At 40.3% G+C, this 23,791-nt stretch overlaps 1 protein-coding gene and 1 long non-coding RNA gene across 2 annotated transcripts in view; one reads left to right on the forward strand and one right to left on the reverse strand.

Moving 5' to 3' along the window:
* LOC129048749 (uncharacterized) overlaps positions 1-22,665 on the reverse strand; it is a 65,596-nt gene extending 42,931 nt beyond the window's left edge. Inside the window, exons 1-2 of the long non-coding RNA XR_008511337.1 lie at positions 22,606-22,665; positions 21,452-21,514 (exon numbers count right to left, since the gene is read on the reverse strand). This is a non-coding gene — a long non-coding RNA (uncharacterized LOC129048749). The remainder of the gene's footprint in view (positions 1-21,451; positions 21,515-22,605) is intronic.
* The window catches only part of CFAP300 (cilia and flagella associated protein 300), a 37,753-nt gene continuing 36,023 nt past the window's right edge, over positions 22,062-23,791 (forward strand). Inside the window, exons 1-2 of the mRNA XM_002822391.6 lie at positions 22,062-22,858; positions 23,092-23,173. Of these exons, the coding sequence (XP_002822437.3) occupies positions 22,749-22,858; positions 23,092-23,173 (192 nt within the window). The 5' untranslated portion in view covers positions 22,062-22,748. The remainder of the gene's footprint in view (positions 22,859-23,091; positions 23,174-23,791) is intronic.

The following is a 23,791-nucleotide window of genomic DNA, read 5'->3' on the forward strand; positions in this document are numbered from 1 at the left end:
TGGCACACCACAGCATCTATACCACTTCTTTGAATTTGCTCAGGCTATTGATTTTTCTCAAGGACATTTCCTACCACCTCCGATTCCTACCGCCTCCGATTAAGCCCAGCTCAAATGCTATATCCTCCATTAAACATTCCTTGACTCTTGTCATTGTAAATAGTATTTTTCTCCTTTAAATTTCAAGCACTTTATATTCCTCTCTTGGCATTACAACACTTATCTTATTCTACCTTCCATTAGAGCTATTTTTTACGTCAATAAATTGAGAACTTTCAGTTACTCAGGCAATAAACTAGGACCCGAGGATATAAAGTGATCAAAACAGATATGATTCTCTTCATACTTTAAACAAATAGAAGTTTAAAAATTCACAGTAGTAAAAGAGTACATAGGATGGAAATTTAATTCAAATGAAGGTGTCAGGAAATGATTCTCTAAAGAAGTGATATGAAACCCAGTAGTAGAGAGCAGCTCAGTGAAGGGTGGTGGTACGGATAAGGAGTGGGGTGTGTGCAAGTAAGAGCGAGCAAGGCCAGGCACGGTGGCTCACGCCTGTAATCCCAGCACTTTGGGAGGCCGAGGCAGGCAGATCACTTGAGGTCGAGAGTTCGAGACCAGCCTGGCCAACATGGTGAAATCCCATCTCTACCAAAAATACAAAAATTAGCTGGGCATTGTGGCACGCACGTGTAATGCCAACTACTCAGGTGGCTGAGGAGGGGACTTGCTTGAACCCAGAAGGCAGAGGTTGCAGTGAGCCGGGATCATGCCACTGCACTCCAGCCTGTGAGACAGAGTGAGACTCCGTCTCAAAAAAAAAAAGTAAGAGAGAGCAGCAAATGCTAAACCTGACATATGTTGATCTCTTCCTATATGGCAGACACCATCTCAGGTGCAAGGGCTCCATTACTAAACAAAAGCAGAAGAAAAGTCCTTCCTCCTTAGAGCTTCCATCCTAGGAAATAAAAGAACTTAATATAACTAGAATTTAGAGAATAAAAGAGAGGGTGGTGCAAGATGGGGCTGAATGGGTAGGTAGAGGCCAGACCACTAATGCCCCGGTCAGGATTTAAGGATTTTAATGCCATAGACATGATTAGATTGTTTTTTCAACAACCACTCTGGCTGTAGTGTACCTGTCCTGTCTCCCCTTCTGTATTTCTAGCTATTAGAAGATTGCTCTTTACCTAATATGCCTTTCAGAACATAAGGTCCCTTTGCAAATAATGGACACCCAATAAATAATAACAATGACTAACATTTGAGTGTTTTCTATGTGCTGGAGACTGGTCTAAGCATGTTCCATGTATCAACTCATTAATCCTTACAACCCACCATGTCAGTTGGCTGGCCAAATGGAAGGAGGTATGTTTATTTGGAGCATAGGAACCTGGACACACCTGCGAGTCTACAGATAGAGACTATGTGTACGGTAGGGGGGGAGGGAGTAAGCAGTAGGTGAGAAAAAAAATCAGAATATCACATACACAGCTCCATATGCCTTTGCATCTTATTCAAACCAATTTTTTTAAAAACATTCACAATTAGCTGCAAAGCTAAGAAATACATGGACAGGAAAACTGCATGATCCTATTGCCCAAAAAAGACTGGTGTACACATTTTCATGTCTCTAAGGCCCTTATCCTATCATCATAATTATTAGAGCATATGCCTAAAGAACATGGTGAGCCGATTTAGCAAAATCACTGGGCTTTCTGAAGAACTGTTTATAATAATCTCTTAAGGCATCAACAATATCCCATCTCTCTCTCTCTGAAAAAATTAAAAACAAAAAAACCTTGGGAATGCGTTATCTGGGATCTCCAAAGAGACCTATCTGATTGAGGGACACTCCCCACACCCAGCCCCCTGATATTGCAACACACAAATGAAAAAAGACTCACCTGCAGACTCAAAGTGGCTGTGCCTCCCTGAATGAGAAGCTAGATAAATATCACACTTAAAAGAGGCACTAAGGAACAGTCACTGACTGAGCCTTACAAGTATGTTCATAGTTCCAAATGAGACGCAACATAATGAGCTGTGGCATTTTAGATGAGGAAAGGCAGATAAAGGTGTGAGGACACGATGTGCTCGCTCATTCCTGTTAATATGGAACTTTGATCAGAATTCCATTTTATTACATGAGTGGGAAACAGCTTAATGGTCCTTTTCTCCAAGCATTCCCAGTTCTTGGACTAAGTAAGCATAGATTTATCTATAGGTTTACCCATGATTTGAAAAAACATGTAAATAATAATCAGGAGCTATCCCCTTCCCTTTAGAGTAGAGTTCTGCTTATCAATTTCTCTAACTAGACCCCCTACTTTGTCTCTTTAGCATTTTCCTCCATCTCAGGCAATAGTTACAGCCCCTCACTGGGTCTTAGCCACCCGCCAATGTCCACCCCAACCCCTTGGTGCTGGAGGTGTGGCAGATTGATTTGAGCAGTAAGTTGGGGTACATTGCTTTGTAACATTTCATAAATTTTGTTTAAACAAGAGTAAACCAAAAACAGGATTTTGCAATAAAAAGTATTTTTATAGAAACCGAAGACTGACATAACTTGTACCCAGCCATTAGGAAGGCAAAGAAACTGCTTTTCTTGACAGCCCTAGAAAGCTTTAAATTAATGTCAAAGACAGGAGTCCTGTCACAGAACAGAAAGACACGTTCCAGCCCCTACTTGTTTATATCTTCCTGGGGCCGTAACTGCACCCCCACCCTATCCCCCTCCACCCCACTCCCACACTAGCTGTCTTCCAGAAACAAAAGACAGTCCAGTTTAACCCTTTCCTTTACCATAGGGCTTTTTAACTGCCACCAGATATATTAATTGCATCATGAACCACAGGCTGCTGCTGAGCTAAACAAAGTAAAAGTTAATAAGGAAATAATGATGATATTTACTTAGTCAGCACATACCAGGCACTGTGATAAGCACATACAGACGTTTCCTCAACACTTCTTACAACAACCAGATGCAGAAACTATGACAAAGAAGGTAACTAGCCAATTACATTTATACAACAAGTAAGTGACAAGGTAAAGAGCAGATCTGCTTCCCCATAAAATCTAAGTTTTAACTATAGCTAAAAGCTGTAAATTAAATTTATACATAACATCTCTATAAATTTATTTAAATTAAAATTAATTTGCTATAATTTATAAATTTATTTAAAAATAAATTACCTATAAATTAATTTTATAAAATGTTATTTATTTAAAGGTAATCCTTAAAGCTTGTACTGTTTTAAATTAAATATATCCAGGGAGCAAGACTTCCTATAACTAATCTTAATGCTTACAACAATAATATAACCAATCAACTTAGTCAAATCAGTTGTATTTTTCACACCTATAATATAATATAGATCAGTAAAATTGGAATCATTGATTCATTTACTCAATAAATTTTCTGGAATCCCCTCCTGTGTGCCAGCCACTAAGGATACAATGTTGAACAGAATACTCAATCTCTGACCTCTTAGATTACTGGCTAATGAGAGAGAAAAACATTAAATACAGAAGCATACAAATATTTAAATAATTGCAAGCTGTTACAAGTGCTGTTGGGAACAAGTACATTGTTATGAGAGAATGACCAGAAAGACTAATGTTGATTGGGGGTCAGAAAAGTCCCTGTAGGGAAATGACTTGTCACCTGAAACTTGAAGATGCATAGGAAGTAGTTAGGCTAAGAGTGAGAGGGAGGGAGGTCTTCCAGGCAGGGGACAAACCTTCTGCCAAGGCCCTGAGCAAGAAAAGAGCTTGGCTTTTTCCAGGCTAGTGATCCTTAGGTAGGAAACCAGGGAAAGAGATAGGAAATTAGATTGGAAAGAAAGACAATGTAAGCCGTAGAGATTTTGTATTTTTACCTTACGTGCAAATGAAAATTCACTGAAGAATTCTCAATAGTGTTGAAAGAGACAGGAGGCAGGGAAACACTGAGTAGAAAAAGGTGGTCCCTGGTGAGGGCTACACCCTCAAGCCTGGACCCGTGGCCGTAAATGAGAAGATGCATTCCTGTTTTTCCACCTGAATGTTGCCTATTCCAAAACCACCCTGGCCTGCCACGCCCCCCACCCTGTACCCATAAAAACCCCAAGCTCCACTGGCAGAGGAGCAGAGCGGTGCAGCAGAGAAGGGGAGAAGGGAAGAAGCATCTGAATGTTGAGACGATAAGAGGCAGCTGGACATCGGAGACTACAGTCGGAGAGGAGTTCAGCTGGGATGGCCAAACTCCAAGAGATTATCTTCCCACTCCATCTCCTTTAGCTCCCCATCCCACTAAGGAAATAATAATGATATTCATTTAGTCAGCACACACCAGGCACTGTGATAAGCACATACAGACATTCCCTCAACATTTCTTGCAACAAGAAAATGGCCACAAAGAGCCACTTTCGTCGCTCAATAAAACCCTCCACATACACCACCCTTCAGTCCTTTCGTGTGATCCGATACTTCCTCGACACCCGACAAGGATTCAGCATGCACTGGGTGTGGGAACCCAAAAAGGCTGTCACATTGATTCTTCACTGAGCTGTTTAACACTTGTGCCGTCCACAGATGGCAAAGCTAAAAGAGCATTGTTTGTAACACATGCCCTCTAGGGCTCCAGAGGTCATGGGCAGCCCCTAGACGCTGCCACAGGCGGGTGCAGGGTTTGTTCCTGCCAGCATCCAAAGGTAGTTGCCCCAGCTCCTGCACCCGCTCACCTGCGTGCTCCCCCGTTTGCAGGGGATTTGAGCTGAGCTCGGTAGCCAAGTGAAAGAACCACACCCCTGTCTCAAGCCCTGAGAGGAGCTCAAAGGAACTGTCCCATCTCAGTGTCATTTTACAATCTAATTTACCATTTTTTAAGGCTCAATCTGGCTGATGAATTCATAATGAATGTCAGGAGAGAAAGAGTAGAAAACGGAGAACAGTTAGGAAGTTTTAGTTACAATCATCCAAGCAAAAAGATGATGGTAGCTTTGACTAAAGTGGCAACAGTGGAGAGAAGTGGAACCTGGAGAGAAGTGGAGATTGTATATACATTGAGATTATAATAAGATTTAGTGACGAATTTGGTATAGGGAAAGATAGCGAAGGGGTGGGGCAAGCTGGGGTCAAAGAGAAGTCTCAGGTTTCTGAATTGAGCAATTGGGTAGATGGAAGTGTAGAATAGCTTAAAGTAAGAGTCAAAGGGGCCAGGCACAGTGGCTCACGCCTGTAATCCCAGCACTTTGGGAGGCCGAGGTGGGCAGATCACGAGGTCAGGAGATCGAGACCATCCTGGCTAACATGGTGAAACCCCGTCTCTACTAAAAAAAAATCAGCCAGATGTGGTGGCACGTGCCTGTAGTCCCAGCTACTCGGGAGGGCGAGACAGGAGAATCGCTTGAACCCGGGAGGCAGAGGTTGTAGTGAGCCGAGATCACGCCACTGCACTCCAACTCCAGCTTGGGTAACAGAGCGAGACTCGGTCTCAAAAAAAAAAAAAAGAGTCAAAGGGGCTAATATATATAGTGGATGGATAGTGTCTAGACCAGCACTTCTCATTTAATGTGTATGTGAATCACCTAAAGAGGCTTGTTAAAGTATAGATTCTGCTTCATGACATGAGGTCTGGGGTTGGGCCAGAGGTTCTATGTTTTTACCAGTTCCCATATGATGTCAATGATGCTAGTCCATAGACCACATGTTGAGAGGCAAGGCTCTACTACAGAAACACCATACACATAGGATTACAAACTTTTCAACAAAAAACATATATATATATATATATTTGAGACAGGGTTGCTCTGTCATCCAAGCTGCAGTACAGTGGTGTGATCATGGCTCACTGTAGCCTTGACCTCCGAGGTTCAAGCAGTCCTCCTACCCTAGCCTCCCAAATAGCTGGGACTATGAGGAGGCACCACCACACCTGGCTAATTTTTTAAATTTTCTGTAGAGATAAGGTCTTGCTATGTGACCAGGCTGGTCTCAGACTCCTGGGTTCAAGTGATTCTCCTGCCTTGGCCTCCCAAAGTGCTGGGATTACAGATGTGAGCCACCTTGCCTGGCCAAGAATAACATTTTAATTTAATCATTATAATTTTATGAAAGATAGAATATTATCATTATTTAAAAAGATAACACGATTTCAAAATAAAGAAGATTGCTTAATAGAATAGATTTATCAGAACATGTATTACCTTACCTTTTTATTATTTACCTCATTTGGCCGCAGATGATGTGAAATTTTACCTTATGTGCCAAAGACACATGGCTGTATGAACAACACAGAGGTTGGGTTAAGGAGGAAAAATAAGAAAATGAGTTGTTCTGGCTGAGCAACAAAAAGAATAGAAGAAAACACACTATTTATTTATTTATTTATTTATTTATTTTTGAGACAGAGTCTCACTCTGTTGTCCAGGCTGGAGTTCAGTGGTGTGATCTCAGCTCACTGCCACCTTCTGCCTTCCAGGTTCAACCGATTCTCCTGCCTCAACCTCCCGAGTAGCTGGGATTACAGGCACAAGCCACCACGCGCAGCTAATTTTTGTATTTTTGGTAGAGATAGGGTTTCACCATGTTGGTCAGGCTAATCTTGAACTCCTGACCTCGTGATCCACCCACCTCAGGCTCCCAAAGTGCTGCAATTACAGATGTGAGCCACTGTGCCTAGCCTAGAAGAAAATATACTTTATAAAAATGCCATACACATAGAATGTAAAATTCTATGTCTGGGATGATAGGTAATTTTTACTCTTTTGCTTGTTTTCTATATTAAACATGTGTTACTTATACAAGCTTTTTTTAAACTATAAAGATGATTGGAAGGTACTAAAAAATAAAAATACACTGTCAAGACTGAATTAATGAAGGTTACATAGAACATATACCAGTCATGCATATTTGAGTGAGAACCAACACTTAGAAAACTATCCATTTCCGGTAAATATTGCACTTAAAACTATACACTCAAAGCCTAATCACTGATTATAGGATTGAAAAAAGATGATAATTTGACCAACAACATAACAAAAGTTATTCAATTTTTTTATTACACTTTAAGTTCTACGGTACATGTGCACAACATGCAAGTTTGTTACATATGTATACATGGGCCATGTTGGTTTGCTGCACCCATTAACTCATCATTTACATTAGGTATTTCTCCTAATGCTGTCCCTCCCGCCTCCCCCGACCCCACGACAGGCCCCTGTGTGTGATGTTCCCCACCCTGTGTCCAAGTGTTCTCATTGTTCAATTCCCACCTATGAGTGAGAACATGTGGTATTTGGTTCCTTCCTTGTGGTAGTTTGCTGAGAATGATGGTTTCCAGCTTCATCCATGTCCCTACAAAGGACATGAACTCATCATTTTTTATGGCTGCATAGTATTCCATGGTGTATATGTGCCACATTTTCTTAATCCAGTCTATCATTGATGGACATTTGGGTTGATTCCAAGTCTTTGCTATTGTGAATAGTGCTGCAATAAACGTACGTGTGCATGTGTCTTTATAGTAGCATGATTTATAATCCTTTGGGTATATATCCAGTAATGGGATCACTGGGTCAAATGGTATTTCTAGTTCTAGATCCCTGAGGAATCACCACACTGTCTTCCACAATGGTTGAAATAGTTTACAGTCCCACCAACAGTGCTAAAGTGTTCCTATTTCTCCACATCCTCTCCAGCACCTGTTGTTTCCTGACTTTTTAATGATCGCCATTCTAACCAGTGTGAGATGGTATCTCACTGTGGATTTGATTTGCATTTTTCTGATGACCAGTGATGATGAGCATTTTTTCATGTGTCTGTTGGCTACATAAATATCTTCTTTTGAGAAGTGTCTGTTCATATCCTTTGCCCACTTTTTGATGGCGTTGTTTGATTTTTTTCTTATAAATTTGTTTAGGTTCTTTGTAGATTCTCGGTATTAGCCCTTTGTCAGATGGGTAGATTGCAAAAATTTTCTCCCATTCTGTAGGTTGCCTGTTCACTTTGATGGTAGTTTCCTTTGCTGTGCAGAAGCTCTTTAGTTTAATTAGATCCCATTTGTCAATTTTGGCTCTTGTTGCCATTGCTTTTGGTGTTTTAGACATGAAGTCTTTGTTCATGCCTATGTCCTGAATGGTATTGCCTAGGTTTTCTTCTAGGGTTTTTATGGTTTTAGGTCTAACATTTAAGTCTTTAATCTATCTTGAATTAATTTTTGTATAAGGTGTAAGGAAGGGATCCAGTTTCAGCTTTCTACATATGGCTAGCCAGTTTTCCCAGCATGATTTATTAAATAGGGAATCCTTTCCCCATTTCTTGTTTTTGTCAGGTTTGTCAAAGATCAGATTGTTGTAGATGTGTGGTGTTATTTCTGAGGCCTCTGTTCCATTCCATTGGTCTATATCTCTGTTTTGGTACCAGTAGCATGCTGTTTTCGTTACTGTAGGCTTGTAGTGTAGTTTGAAATCAGGTAGCATGATGCCTCCAGCTTTGTTCTTTTTGCCTAGGATTGTCTTCGCAAAGTGGGCTCTTTTTTGGTTCCATATGAACTTTAAAGTAGTTTTTTCCAATTCTGTGAAGAAAGTCACTGGTAGCTTGATGGGGATGGCATTGAATCTATAAATTACCTTCGGCAGTACGGCCATTTTCAAAATATTGATTCTTCCTGTCCATGAGCATGGAATGTTCTTCCATTTATTTGTGTCCACTTTTATTTCATTGAACAGTGGTTTGTAGTTCTCTTTGAAGAGGTCCTTCACATCCCTTGTAAGTTGGATTCCTAGGCATTTTATTCTCTTTGTAGCCATAGTGAATGGGAGTTCATTCATGATTTGACTCTCTGTTTGTCTGTTATTGGTGTGTAGGAATGCTTGTGATTTTTGCACATTGATTTTGTATCCTGAGACTTTGCCAAATTTGCTTATCAACTTAAGGGGATTTGGGCTGAGACGATGGGGTTTTCTAAATATACAATCATGTCATCTGCAAACAGGGACAATTTGACTTCCTCTTTTCCTAATGGAATACCCTTTATTTCTTTCTCTTGCCTGATTGCCCTGGCCAGAACTTCCAACACTAAGTTGAATAGGAGTTGTGAGAGAGGGCATCCCTGTCTTGTGCCAGTTTTCAAAGGGAATGCTTCCAGTTTTTGCCCATTCAGTATGATATTGGCTGTGGGTGTGTCATAAATAGCTCTTATTATTTTGAGATACATTCCATCAATACCTAGTTTATTGAGAGTTTTTAACATGAAGCACTATTGAATTTTGTCAAAGGCCTTTTCTGCATCTATTCAGATAATCATGTGGTTTTTGTCTTTGGTTCTGTTTATGTGATGGATTACGTTTACTGATTTAAGTATGTTGAACCAGCCTTGCATCCCAGGGATGAAGCCAACTTGATCTTGGTGGATAAGTTTTTTGATGTGCTGCTGGATTCAGTTTGCCAGTATTTTATTGAGGATTTTTGCATCGATGTTCATCTGGGATATTGGTCTAAAATTCTCTTTTTTTGTTGTGTCTCTGCCTGGCTTTGGTATCAGGATGATGCTGGCCTCATAAAATGAGTTAGGGAGCATTCTCTCTTTTTCTATTGATTGGAGTCGTTTCAGAAGGAATGGTACCAGCTCCTCTTTGTACCTCTGGTAGAATTCGGCTATGAATCTGTCTGGTCCTGGACCTTTTTTGGTTGGTAGGCTATTAATGATTACCTCAATTTCAGAGCCTATTATTGGTCTATTTAGGGATTCAACTTCTTCCAGGTTTAGTCTTGGGAGGGTGTATGTGTCCAGGAATTTATCCATTTCTTCTAGATTTTCTCGTTTATTTGCGTAGAGGTGTTTATGGTATTGTCTGATGGTAGTTTGTATTTCTATGGGATCAATGGTAATATCCCCTTTATCATTTTTTATTGCATCTATTTGATTCTTCTCTCTTTTCTTCTTTATTAGTCTTGCCAGCAGTCTATCAATTTTGTTGATCTTTTCAAAAAACCAGCTCCTGAATTCATTGATTTTTTTAAAGGGTTTTTTGTGTCTCTATCTCCTTCAGTTCTGCTCTGATCTTAGTTATTTCTTGCCTTCTGCTAGCTTTTGAATGTGTTTGCTCTTGCTTCTCTAGTTCTTTTCACTGTGATGTTAGGGTGTCAATTTTAGATCTTTCCTGCTTTCTCTTGTGGGCATTTACTGCTATAAATTTCCCTCTACACACTGCTTTAAATGTGTCCCAGAGATTCTGGTATGTTGTGTCTTTGTTCCCATTGGTTTCAAACAACATCTTTATTTCTGCCTTCATTTCGTTATGTACCCAGTAGTCATTCAGGAGCAGGTTGTTCAGTTTCCATTTAGTTGAGCAGTTTTGAGTGTTTCTTAATCCTGAGTTCTAGTTTTATTGCACTGTGGTCTGAGAGACAGTTTGTTGTGATTTCTGTCCTTATACATTTGCTGAGGAGTGCTTTACTTCCAACTATGTGGTCAATTTTGGAATAAGTGTCAGGTGGTGCTGAGAAGAATGTATATTCTGTTGATTTGGGGTGGAGAGTTCTGTAGATGTCTATTAGGTCTGCTTGGTGCAGAGCTGAGTTCAAGTCCTGGATATCCTTGTTAACCTTCTGTGTCATTGATCTGGCTAATATTGACAGTGGGCTGTTAAAGTCTCCAATTATTATTGTGTGGGAGTCTAAGTCTCTTTGTAGGTCTATAAGGACTTGCTTTATGAATCTGGGTGCTCCTGTATTGGATGCATATATATTTAGGATAGTTAGCTCTTCTTGTTGACTTGATCTCTTTGCCATTATGTAATGGCCTTCTTTGTCTCTTTTGATCTTTGTTGGTTTAAAGTCTGTTTTGTCAGAGACTAGGATTGCAACCCCTGCTTTTTTTGTTGTTTTTGTTTTCCATTTGCTTGTTAGATCTTCCTCCATCCCTTTATTTTGAGCCTATGTGTGTTTCTGCACATGAGATGGGTCTCCTGAATACAGCACACTGATGGGTCTTGACTCTTTATCCAATTTGCCAGTCTGTGTCTTTTAATTGGGGCATTTAGCCCGTTTACATTTCAGGTTAATGTTGTTCTGTGTGAATTTGATCCTGTCATTATGATGTTAGCTGGTTATTTTGCCCATTAATTGATACAGTTTCTTCCTAGCATCGACGGTCTTTACAATTTGGCATGTTTTTGCAGTGGTTGGTACCAATTGTTCCTTTCCATGTTTAGTGCTTCCTTCAGGAGCTCTTGTAAGGCAGTCCTGGTGGTGACAAAATCTCTCAGCATTTGCTTGTCTGTAAAGAATTTTATTTCTCCTTCACTTCTGAAGCTTAGTTTGGCTGGATATGAAATTCTGGGTTGAAAATTCTTTTTAAGAATGTTGAATATTGGCCCCCAGTCTCTTCTGGCTTATAGGTTTTCTGCCGAGAGATCCACTGTTAGTCTGATGGGCTTCCTTTTGTGGGTAACCTGACCTTCATTTCAACCTTGGTGAATCTGACAATTATGTGTCTTGGGGTTGCTCTTCTCAAGGAGTATTTTTGTGGTGTTCTCTGTATTTCCTGAATTTGAATGTTGGCCTGCCTTGCTAGGTTGGGGAAGTTCTCCTTTTTTTTTTAAGATGGAGTCTCACTTTGTCGCCTAGGCAGGAGTACAGTGGTGCCATCTCGGCTCACTGCAACTTCCACCTCCCAGATTCAAATGATTCTCCTCCCTCAGCCTCCTGAGTAATTGGGATTACAGGTGCCACCACACTTGGCTAATATTTGTATTTTTAGTAAAGACGAGGTTTCACCATGTCGGCCAGGCTGGTCTTGAACTCCTAACCTCAAGTGATCTGCTCACTTCAGTCTCCCAAAGTGCTGGGATTAAAAATGTGAGTCACCATGCCCAGCCAAAAGTTATTTCTGAGTAATGCAAAAAGCAGCAAAAAATTCCTAAACTAAATTTAAATTAGAATCTGACACCCAAAATGAAAATAATTCTATGTTTTTATTTTTGTTTTTTAAAAATACGAAGATTACATATGTCAAACTTCATCACACTGTACACTTTAAATGTGTACAGTTAATTCTATGTCAATTACATCTCAATAAAAGTTGGAAAATTTTAGAGAAAAATTAACTAAAATACTATGTGCTTAGGTTCTATGGAAAATGGTTTTTATAGGCCAGGCACAGTGGCTCACACCAGTAATCCTAGCTCTTTGGGTTGCCAGGGCAAAAGGATCACTTGAGCCTAGGAGTTGGAGACCAGCCTGGGCAACATGGCAAAACCATGTCTCTACAAAAAAATACAAAAATTAGCCAGGCATGGTGGTACTCACCTGTAGTCCCACCTACTCAGAAGGCTAAAGTGGGACGATCATCTGAGCCTGGGGAGGCTGAGTCTGCAGTGGGCCTTGATTGTGCCACTGCACTCCAGCCTGGGCAACAGAGTGAAATCCCATCTCAAAAAAAAAATAAGAAAAAAGAAAAGAGAAGAGGAGAGGAGAGGAGAGGAGGGAGGAGAAGAGAGAGAAAGGGAGGGAGGGAGGGAGGAAGGAAGGAAGGAAAGAGGGAAGGAAGGAAGGTAGGAAGGAAGGAAGTTTTTTATAAAGTATTAAGCAAACTCCTCCATGCCAAGTAGCATACAATCTATTTGCAAAGATGTTCACAAAATATTAGAAAGATAAAAGTACAAAATAGTATGTGCAAATATTTGATCATCTGGCAAGATCCAAATCTATATGAATTCAGACAGAAGCATTAGAGTAAATTCCTTCATGCAATGAGATTTAACATAAATTTTAAAGAAAGTATGGGACTGTTTTTTCATTGAATAGTCTAGAAAACATGCATCAAACATGCCTCACTGCATCTTCCGCCTCCTGGGTTCAAGCGATTTTCATGCCTGTCTCCTGAGTAGCTGGAATTACAGATGCATGCCACCACACCTGGCAAATTTTTTTAATTTTTAATAGAGACAGGGTTTTGCCATGTTGGCCAGGCTGGTCTCAAACTCCTGGCCTGAAGTGATCCACCCGCCTCAGCTTCCCAAAGTGCTAGGATTACAGGTGTGAGCAACCGCACCTGGCCCTTGAAGACATTTCAATGCTGAAGAGCATGGCAAGCCAAAGAGCGAGCTCAACACCTCTGAAAGGCAGAACTGACTCTTCTTATCTTTGGGGGATGAGAAGACAGAGATCTTTTAGTTTCTCAATCAAAAGCCCGAGGTGGCGGTCGGGTGGAAGGGGAGGGGGAATACCCAAGTTTTAGAAACAAAAGAGACAAACTGGATTTCAATCATACTAAAACTACAACCAAGCCCTGATCCTGTCAAATCCCGAATTACAGTTGTTATTCACCCTATTTGCTTAACAGAGCAAATAATAAATACTTTCTGGTAGAAGATAGTATTTCCTGAATATCTTATGCTTTTTAAATACACAATATCTTACATTAAAAGGTTGTTAAACATGTGAGAAGGCAGAGCAACATGATTTATAAACAAGAGACAACATAGGCAAAAGAAGCAGACCATTAAGTAATCCTGATTTCAAAAGAACTCTGATTACTCTGTTAAAGAAAAAAAAAAGAACATGCAGTAAATGAAAAACTTGAAAATTTAAATGGAACAGAATCTATTAAACAAGATTAAGATGGACATTTCTAGGGCTTAAAAATAAAATACCTAAAATTGAGCAGAAAATAGAATTAGTAAATTTCAATAGAATTTACTATTGTCAGGTCAATAGAGAAGAGAAAAACTGAAGTACAAGGAGAAACAAAGGATTGAAAAAGGTATAACAGTGCCTAAGAAACATATGGGACACAGTGAAAAGTTCTAATATATATGTAACTAAAAACAAAGAAAAAGAGAGTGAAAACAAGGCAGGTATACTCTTTGAAGAGGTAATGGCTAGATTTTCAAAATTGATAAAATAAATCAACCAAAGAATTTGAAAGTTCAGAAAACCCCAAACAGGATGAATCTGAATACATAAGACACACAAGCACACACATACCAGAGAGAGGGAAAAAGAGACGGAGGGAGAGAAGAGCAAGTCTGCTGAAAATAAAGGCAAAGAAAAAATTTCAACACAGTCAAAGAAAAGAGACACATTACTTTGCAACAGTTGACTTTTCATCTGAAACTATGGAATCCTTAATGGAATAATATTTTTAAAGTGCTGAAAAACAAAATGTCAGCCAGGAGTGTTGACTCATGCCTGTAATCCCAGCATTTTGGGAGGCTGAGATGGGAGGATTGCTTGAGGCCAGGAGTTGGAGACCAGCCTGGGCAACACAACAAGACCTCATCTTTACACAAAATAAAAAAGTTACTTGGGTGTGGTGATGCACACCTGTAGTCCCCGCTACTCAGGAGGCTGAGGTGGGAGGATCACTTGAGTCAGGAGTTTGAGGTTAACAGTGATCTGTGATCATGCAACTTTACTCCAGCCTGGATGACAAAGCAGGACCCTGTCTCTAAAACAAAACAAAGATAACTGCCAACTGCCAACTTAGAATTCTATGTAGCCTAAAAATTTCCTTCAAAAATAAAGGTAAAATAATGCCAGGCACGGTGGCTCACTCCTGTACTCCCAACACTTTGGGAAGCCGAGAAGGGAGGACTGCTTCAGCCCAGGAGACCGCCCTGGGAAACACAGTGAGACCCTGTCTCAATATTTTTAATAATAAAATAAAAATAAAGGTGAAATAAAGACATTTTCAGACAACAAACTCTGAGAGAACTAATCACCAGGAGGCCTCAATTATAAGAAATACTAAAGAAAGATGTTCATGCTGGGCGTAGTGGCTCATGCCTGTAATCCCAGTACTTTGGGAGGCTAGGTCAGGCCAATCACTTTGAGCTGAGGAGTTCACGACCAGCCTGGGAAAAATGACAAAACCCTATCTCTAAAAAATAAAAATACAAAAATTAGCTGGGTGTATGACTTGAGCCTGTAGTCCCAGCTGCTTGGGAGGCTGAGGCTGGAGGATCACTTGAGCCTGGGAAGCTGAGGTTGGAGTGAGCCGAGATCCTGCCACTGCATGCCAGCATGGGTGACAGAGTGAGATCCTGTCTCAGAAAAAAAATACAGAAAGATGTTCATGCTGAATGAAAATAATCCTAGTTGTAAATTCAGAACCACCGGAAAGAATAAGAAAACTGTAAAGAAAAAAACATACTGATAAATATAAAATAATAATTACTATTTAAAACAATAACAAAATAATGTATTTTGGAAATACGTAGAAGTATAATGTTGACCAAAACAACAGTAAGATGTGGGTAGACTTTTCAGATTGTAAGATTCTTGGCCGGGTGCGGTGACTCACACCTGTAATCCCAACACTTTAGGAGGCTGAGGCGGGCGGATCACAAGGTCAGGAGTTTGAGACCAGCCTGGCCAACATGGCAAAACCCCAAGTCTACTAAAAACACAAAAATTAGGCCAGGCACAGTGGCTCACACCTATAATCCAGCACTTTGGGAGGCCAAGGTGGGTGGATCACGAGGTCAGGAGTTCAAGACCAGCCTGGCCAACATGGTGAAACCCCATCTCCACTAAAAATACAAAATCAGCCAGGTGTGGTGGCACATGCCTGTAATCCCAGCTACTCGGGAGGCTGAAGCAGGAGAATCGCTTGAACCCAGGAGGCAGAGGTTGCAGTGAGCCGAGATCGTGCCATTGCACTCCAGCCTGGGCACCAACAGTGAAACTCCATCTCAAAAAAAAAAAAAAAAGATACTTGTTTACTTGAAATATGGTAAGTATGCTAATTTAAGATGGACTATAATAAATCAAGGAGGCATACTGTAATCTCTAGGGTAACCATAAAAAGTTACAATAAAATGTTAAGTAAAAACCTAAAAAGGAGAAAAATGGAATAATAAAAGTACTTTATTATTCCTTCGATTTTGCCTACTTTTGGATAAAAGGGGAAAAGAAAAGAATTAGAAAACAATGAGCAAAATTATAAGCTTAAACCTAACCATGTCAGTAACATAAATGGACTAAACAATCTACTTAAAAGACAAATGCTTGCTAAAGAATAATAAGCCCCAAATATGTGCCGTTTAGAAGAAAGACTCTATAAATATAAAGACACAGAAAGGCTGAAAGTTAAAGGATGGAAGGACATATCATGAAAATACTAACCAAAAAAGGCTATAGTAACTATATTAATACAGGTAGGTTTTCAAGCACAACTGTTACAATAGACAAAGAGGGGTATTTCATATTGATAAAAGGTTAATTGCAATAGAAAGAAATGACTAACATTTTTATTGATTGATTGATTGAGACACACACCTAAGCTGGAATGTAGTGGTGTGATTGCAACTCAGTGCAGCCTTGACTTCCTGGGCTCAAGCAATCCTCCCACCTCAGCCTCCAGAATAGCTGGGACTACAGGTATGCACCACCATGCCGAGCTAATTGTTTATGTTTTGTAGAGACAGGGTTTCGCCATGTTACACCTAGCCTGGTCTCCAACTTCTGAGCTCAAGAGATGCTCTTACCTAGGCCTCGAAAAGAGCTGGGATTACAGGGGTAAGCCTCACACCTGGCCTATTTATAAATTTTTGTAAACAAAAAGGTGAAGTACACAAATCCGCAACAACCGCTACAGATTTTAAACTTCCTCTCTCCGTTACTGTTAAGAAAAGCAAACTTAATATCTGTGAAAGCATAGAATATTTGAACAGAACAATTACCATATATGACCAAATTTAACTACAGAATATATATCTTTTTCAAGTATACATAGACTAGTCATCAAAATAAAGCATGTGCAAAACCATAAGTCTCAATAAATTTGAAAGAACTGAAATCATACAGATTATGTTTTATGTTTTCTGACCACAGTAGAATTAAACTAGAAATAAGTAACAAAATGAAAAATAGAAATCTCTAAATGCTTAAGATTAAACATATTTTAAATAACTCATCAAATAAGAGACTCTATTGGAAAGTAGAAAATATTTTGAAATGAATGATGAAGAAAATATGTTATGTCAAAACATGCAGGATATAAGTAAAATAGTGTAAGCTATTTATTTATATCTTTTTTCTTTTCTTTTTTTTTTTTTTTGAGACAGGGTCTCACTCTGGTTGCCCAGGCTGGAGTGCAGTGGCATGATCATGGCTCACTGCAGTCTTGACTTCCCACGCTCAAGCAATCCTCCTACCTCAGCCACCCCAGCAGCTGGGACTACAGGTGCACACCAGCACACCCAGCTACTTTTTTGAAATTTTAGTAGAGTCAGGATCTCATCATTTTACGTAGACTGGTCTCCAACTCCTGGGCTCAAGAGATCCACCTGCCTCGGCCTCCCAAAGTGCTGAGATTACAGGTCTATGCCACCTCGCCCAGCCTATTTATATCTTTAAAAGCATATATCATTTAAAAAGTCAAAAATTGGCCAGGCATGGTGGCTCACGCCTGTAATCCCAGCACTTTGGGAGGCTGAGACGGATGGATCACTTGAGGTCAGGAGTTCGAGACCAACCTGACCAACATGGTGAAATTTTATCTCTACTAAAAATACAAAAATTAGCCAGGCGTGGTGGCACGCACCTGTAATCCCAGGTACTTGTGAGGCTGAGGCAGGAGAAGCACTTGAACTCAGGAGGCAGAGGTTGCAGTGAGCCGAGATCACATCACTGCATGCCAGCCTGGGCAACAGAGTGAGACTGTCTCAAAAAAAAAAAAAAAAAAAAGTCAAAAATTAATGATCCCAGCTTACAAATTAATAACCTAGAAAAAGGTCAGCAAATTAAACTCAACAGAAGAATAAAACAATAAAGATAAGAACTGAAATCAACTAAGTAGAAAGCAAACATGCAATATAGAAGTTCAACAAAGCCAAAGTTGGTTGGTTGTCAAGAATAACATCAAGGCCACGGCCGGGCACAGTGGCTCATGCCTGTTATTCCAGCACTTTGGGAGTCCAAGGCGGGTGGATCACCTGGGGCCAGGAGTTCGAGACCAGCCTGACCAACATGGTGAAACCCTGTGTCTACTAAAAATACAACAATTAGCCAGCGTGGTGGTGCATACTTGTAATCCCGGCTACTCGGGAGGCTGAAGCAGGAGAATCATTTGAACCAGGGAGGCAGAGGTTATGGTGAGCCAAGGTCGCCCATTGCACTCCAGCCTGGGCAACCAGAGCAAAACTCCATGTGAAAAAAAAAAAAAGAATAACATCGATATACCACTGGCAAGGCTGGTCAAGAAAAAAAGAAAATAAATAAATCATCAATATTAAAACTAAAAAATAACACCGTTATAGATTCCACAAACATTTAAAACATAAGTTTTTAAATGTGAGAAATAATATTATGCTAATAAAATTGAAAATCTAGATGAGGTGTTCAAATTCCTTAAAAACTGTAACAGTCATAGATGGAGTTTTCTTTTTGGCACAATTTTAAAAAGCATTTAAGAAATACATATTACCAATATTATAGAAAGTTTAGGCTGGGCACAGTGGTTCACGCCTGTAATCCCAGCACTTTGGGAGGCCGAGGCAGGCGGATCACTTGAGGTCAGGAGTTCAAGACCAGCCTGGTCAACATGGAGAAACCCAGTCTCTACTAAAAATACAAAAATTAGCCAGGCATGTTAACGTACACCTGTAATCCCAGATACTCAGGAGGCTGAGGTAGGAGAATCGCTTGACCCCGGGAGGCGGAGGTTGCAGTGAGCCGAAATCGTGCCAGTTGCACTCCAGCCTGGGCGACAGAGGTAGACTTCATCTCAAAAAAAAAAGTTTAGCAATAGAAAATTAGACAAAACTTTTCAACTCATTTTAGGAGGTCAGAAAAACATTAATAGTAGTAAAACTTAACAAGTATATAACAGGTAAGGAAAATCACAAACCAATATCTCTCATGAACATAGAATCAAACATCTTAAACATGGTATTATCACATTTAATAATGTGCTTTATAAAAAGAAAAATATAACAAACTGGGGCTTATTATATAAATGCAAAGTTGGCTTCACAGTAACAAAACAAATTAGTTGACTACATTAACAGAATAAAGAAGAAAAAACATATGGTCAATTTGGTAAATGTGAAAAAAATTAACGCTTTTACATAATTTTTTAAATCTCAAAAAAAATTGATGGAAATTTTCTCAGTTTGATAACAGATATCAACTAAAGCACCTACAGTTTATACCCTATATAATGGTAAAAAAAATTTTTAATCAAAAAATAAACATAAACATAAACACAAAAATAAATAACCCAAAACTGAACATTTTTTGCTATGATGTTGTAAACAAAGCAAGAATGTCCTCTACTACCACTTCTTTTTTAACATTATCCTGGACATCATAGCCAGTGCACTAAAGTAATTGGGGGCAGCTGGGTGGGTGGCACAAATATTAAACAAAATGAAGTAAAGCTCTTCTTATAACCAGATACCACAATTGTGTATATAGAAACTCCAAAAAAAACTAACAATCCATGAGAAATAAAAAGATAATTTAGCAAGGTGTCTGGATACAAGATCAACATACAAAATAAACTGTGTAACTATGTAATACAACAAACAGGAAGAAAATAAGCATTTTAAAGTATCACTTATAATAGCACCAAAAAAATGCAATTTTTTTTTTTTTTTTTGAGACAGAGTCTCACTTCGTCACCCAGACTAGAGTGCAGTGGTGTGATCTCAGCTCACTGGAACCTCCACCTCTGGGTTCAAGCGATTCTCACGCCTCAGCCTAGTATCTGGGATTACAGGCATGTGCCACCACACCCAGCTAATGTTTTTGTATTTCCAGTACAGACAGGGTTTCACCATGTTGCCCAGGCTGGTCTTGATTCCTGGTCCCAAGTGATCTGCCTGCCACAGCCTCTCAACATGCTGGGATTACAGGCATAAGCTACCACTTCCGGCCTAACATAGGGTTTTTCAACCTTGGTACTATCAACATTTTGAGCCAGATCAGTCTTTGTTGTGGGGGCCTGTCCCGTACGTTGCAGGATGTTTAGCAGGATAGTTGATCTCTACCCACTAGATGCCAACAGCACTCCTCACCTCAGTTGGGACATATCTCGACACTGTTGAGTGTCCCCGAGGGAAGCAAAATTAACCTTGGTTGAGAATCATTGATCTAATGAAAGATATCAATATTCTTCCACTCAATACTATAAAACATTGTTGACAGAAATTAAAGATCTAAATAAATAGATATTTATTATGGTTTGGAAGACAATATTGTTACAAGGTTAATTCTCCTTAAATTCATCTAGATAGTCAATGCAATTCCAATTAAAATCCCATCAGATGGGCAGGGCGCAGTGGCTCACGCCTGTAATCCCAGCACCTTGGGAAGCTGAGACAGGTGGATTACCTGAGGTCAGGAGTTCAAGTCCAGCCTGGCCAATGTGGTGAAGCACCATCTCTACTAAAAATACAAAAATTAGCCGGGCGTGGTGGTGGGCGCCTATAATCCCAGCTACTCCGGAGGCTGAAGCAGGAGAATCGCTTGAACCTGGGAGGCGGAGGTTGCCGTGAGCCAAGATCACGCCATTGCACTCCAGCCTAGGTGACAAGAGTGAAACTCCGTCTCAAAAAAAAAAAAAAAAAATCCCATCAGGTTTCTTTGATGGAAAATGATAAACCCAATTTAAAATTTATACAGAAATGAAAAGGCAACAGCTTATGCAATCTTGAAGAAAAAGAATAACAAAGGTAGACAACTTATACCATCAGATATCACGTCTTTATATAATCCTACAGTAATTAACACAATGTGGCATTCGTGTGAGGACAGTCCAATAAACTGAATAGAAAGAACAAAAACAGTCACTTGATTTTTTTTAAGTGCCACAGCAATTCACTGATTAGAAATAGTCTTACCAATATATAGAGATGGGTCTACTGAAAAACCACAGGGAAAGAACTAATCTTCAGCTTTAAAAAATTATTTTGAGATGGATTATGGACATAAATGTGAGACTATCTTCTTGACTTTGTTTAGGCAGAAATCAAATCTGACACATAAAAAAGAAAATTGATAAATTCAACTTCATTAAAATTAAGAATTTCTGAGCATCAAAGCTACAGGCAAGCTACAAGCAAAGAGAATGTTCACAATATGTATATCTGGCAATGGGCTCATATCCATATCATATAAAAACTTCCTAAACATTAGTAAGAAAAAGACTGACAACTCTTCTTCCTCCTAATGGACAAAACACTCAAATAGGCATTTCACTAAAGAAGATATCCAAATGACCCAGTATATTGCAAAGTTGCTCAGCAACATTAACTATCAAGGAAATGCAAACTGAAATCACAATAAAAAATTAATACAACCTTCCTAGAATGGCTAAAATTTTAAAAGACTGGCAATACTATGTGTTGGCAAGGATGCTGAACAACGGGAAATGTCATTCATTGCTGGTTAGGATGTAAACTGATCTTCTTTAGAAAACTTTTTGACAGTATGTAGTAAAGCTAGACGTACTTACGCCATGTAACTGAGCAATTCCAATCCTGGATGTATTTCCAATAGAAATGGTGCATAAGTCCATCTAAAGACATACATAGGAATGTTCATAGCTGCTTTCATAATAACCTCAAAGAGGAAACGGCCCAAAAGGATAAACGGTAGTATAGTCAAGTAACAGAATACTAAACATCAATGAAAAGGAATAATCTCTCTCTCTCTCCCTCTGTTTCTCTTTTTTGTCCTTGTTCCCTGTCTCTTCTTCTGCTAATGCTGTTAAAAAAATAATCAAGGTCAGTTCTTAAGGGCTAGGGGAAAAAGAGAGAAAGCAACGAGATGGAAAAGAACTATCCCTCCATTCTGAAGTCCAAATGCTATAAGGCAAAAATAAAAACTATAGAGACAGGCCAGACGCGGTGGCTCAAGCCTGTAATCCCAACACCTTGGGAGGCCGAGGCGGGCGGATCACTCGAGGTCAGGAGTTCGAGACCAGCCTGGCCAACATGGGGAAACCCTATCTCTACTAAAAATACAAAAACTTAGCATGTAATCTCAGGTACTCGGGAGGCTGAAGCAGGAGAATCACTTGAATCCGGGAGGCGGAGGTTGCAGTGAGCCGAGATCACACCACTGCACTCCAGCCTGAGCAACAGAGCGAGAATCCATCTCAAAAAAAAAAAAGTAGAAACGAAGATACTTTTCAATAGAAAATAAGAAAAGTGTGTTTTCTATTAAACAGCACGCATACCAGAACAAAAGTGGTCTAAAAAACAAAAATAAATAAACAGCATGTTGTAATGTACTGTGTATGAAAACATTTTTTTTTTTTGGCCTTCAAATGTACATTTTAAGGAAAAAAAAAAAACAGATGGTAAAACAGAATAGTTTCCTAAGTAGTCACATAGACATCTGTCTTCCAAAATAGATAAACCTAATTAATTCAGAATAATCTTTTCTTCAGAAACGTTTGAGTCATCAAATGTAGATAACTGTAAATCTGAGGTTATAGCTCTTGAGACTAGAACATTAACCCATACTGAGTAACTACTATTAAAAGTTAATGTCAGCAAGTATCGATTGGCAATTTGTCTCCATCCCCGACCCCTAGTTTCCCTAACCGCCAAGCCCGGGGTGGGGGAGTGGAGTGGCACAAGCTCCTGGGAAAGACAGGCTGACCTCCGTCCCTGCACCCGCTGCGGCAAGGCCGGAACCCCTGGGTCCCTAGAGACGTGTGGCCCCGCCCCCGCAGCGTCGCTGCAACCCGACGGCCGCCGCGTCTCCATGGAAACGGCCCAGGCATCCACGCAGCCGAGAGCACGATGGCTACTGGGGAGCGCGGGGACTTGGGCGGCTACTACTTCAGGTTCTTGCCTCAGAAAACCTTCCAGTCTCTGAGCTCTAAGGAGATCACCAGCCGGCTCCGCCAGTGGTGAGGAACCGAGGCGCAGGGAGAGAAGAGGCCCTTCGTCTTCGCGGCTGTGGAGGCGCGGGCCGGGCGTCGAGGAGCCCGCGCGGGTCGGCGCCATTCTGAGTGAACCCCGAGGCTTCCTGAGTGAACCCCGAACCACCCGGCAGGGCGGATGCTGTGGGTGGGATCGGTTATCGTTGCGCTCTGAGAGGGTGCCAGCCCCCAGATGATTTCTTTTTCCTCCTCTGCCCCAGGTCCATGCTGGGCAGAATCAAGGCGCAGGCGTTCGGCTTTGACCAGACCTTTCAGTCCTATCGGAAGGATGATTTCGTTATGGTTAGTATGGGGGTCGGAGAGTTCCCTGGGTCTCTGCCGATTTTTAAACTTCCCCCCACGTTGGCATAGATTCTTGTGAACACGCCATTCCTTAGTGACGTCGTTTTCTTGGCATTTGGGAGTAATAAAAGGTGCAAATGATTTTTTTAAAGTAACTTTTACGTTTCGAATCACCCACCATGAATTTGTTTGTCATTTAGTTCATTCTTTCTCTACTTTCAGCATCTTGTATCTTGCCTCAGGGAACTTTGCAGTTCTGGAAGATCGCGCGCACTCTACAAGATTAGTTTCTCCCTTTGTTTATTTTTGTTTCATTTTATTTTGTTTTATTTTATTTACTTATTTTTTGAAACAGGGTCTTTCTCTGTCACCCAGGCTGAATGAAGTGCAGTAGCACCATCTCAGCTCACCGCAGCCTCGACCTCCCGGGCTCAAACTTCCTGAATAGCTGGGACTACAGGTGCAGGCCACCACGTCCAGCTAATTAAAAAAAATTTTTTTAGAGGCAGAGTCTCACTATGTTACCCAGGCTATTCTTGAATCCCCGGGCTCAAGCAATTCGCTCACCCCGGCCTCCCAAAATGCTGGGGATTACAGGCGTGAGCCACCACCCCCAGC

Source organism: Pongo abelii, chromosome 9 (genome assembly GCF_028885655.2).
Source record: "Pongo abelii isolate AG06213 chromosome 9, NHGRI_mPonAbe1-v2.0_pri, whole genome shotgun sequence".
NCBI lineage: Eukaryota > Metazoa > Chordata > Mammalia > Primates > Hominidae > Pongo > Pongo abelii.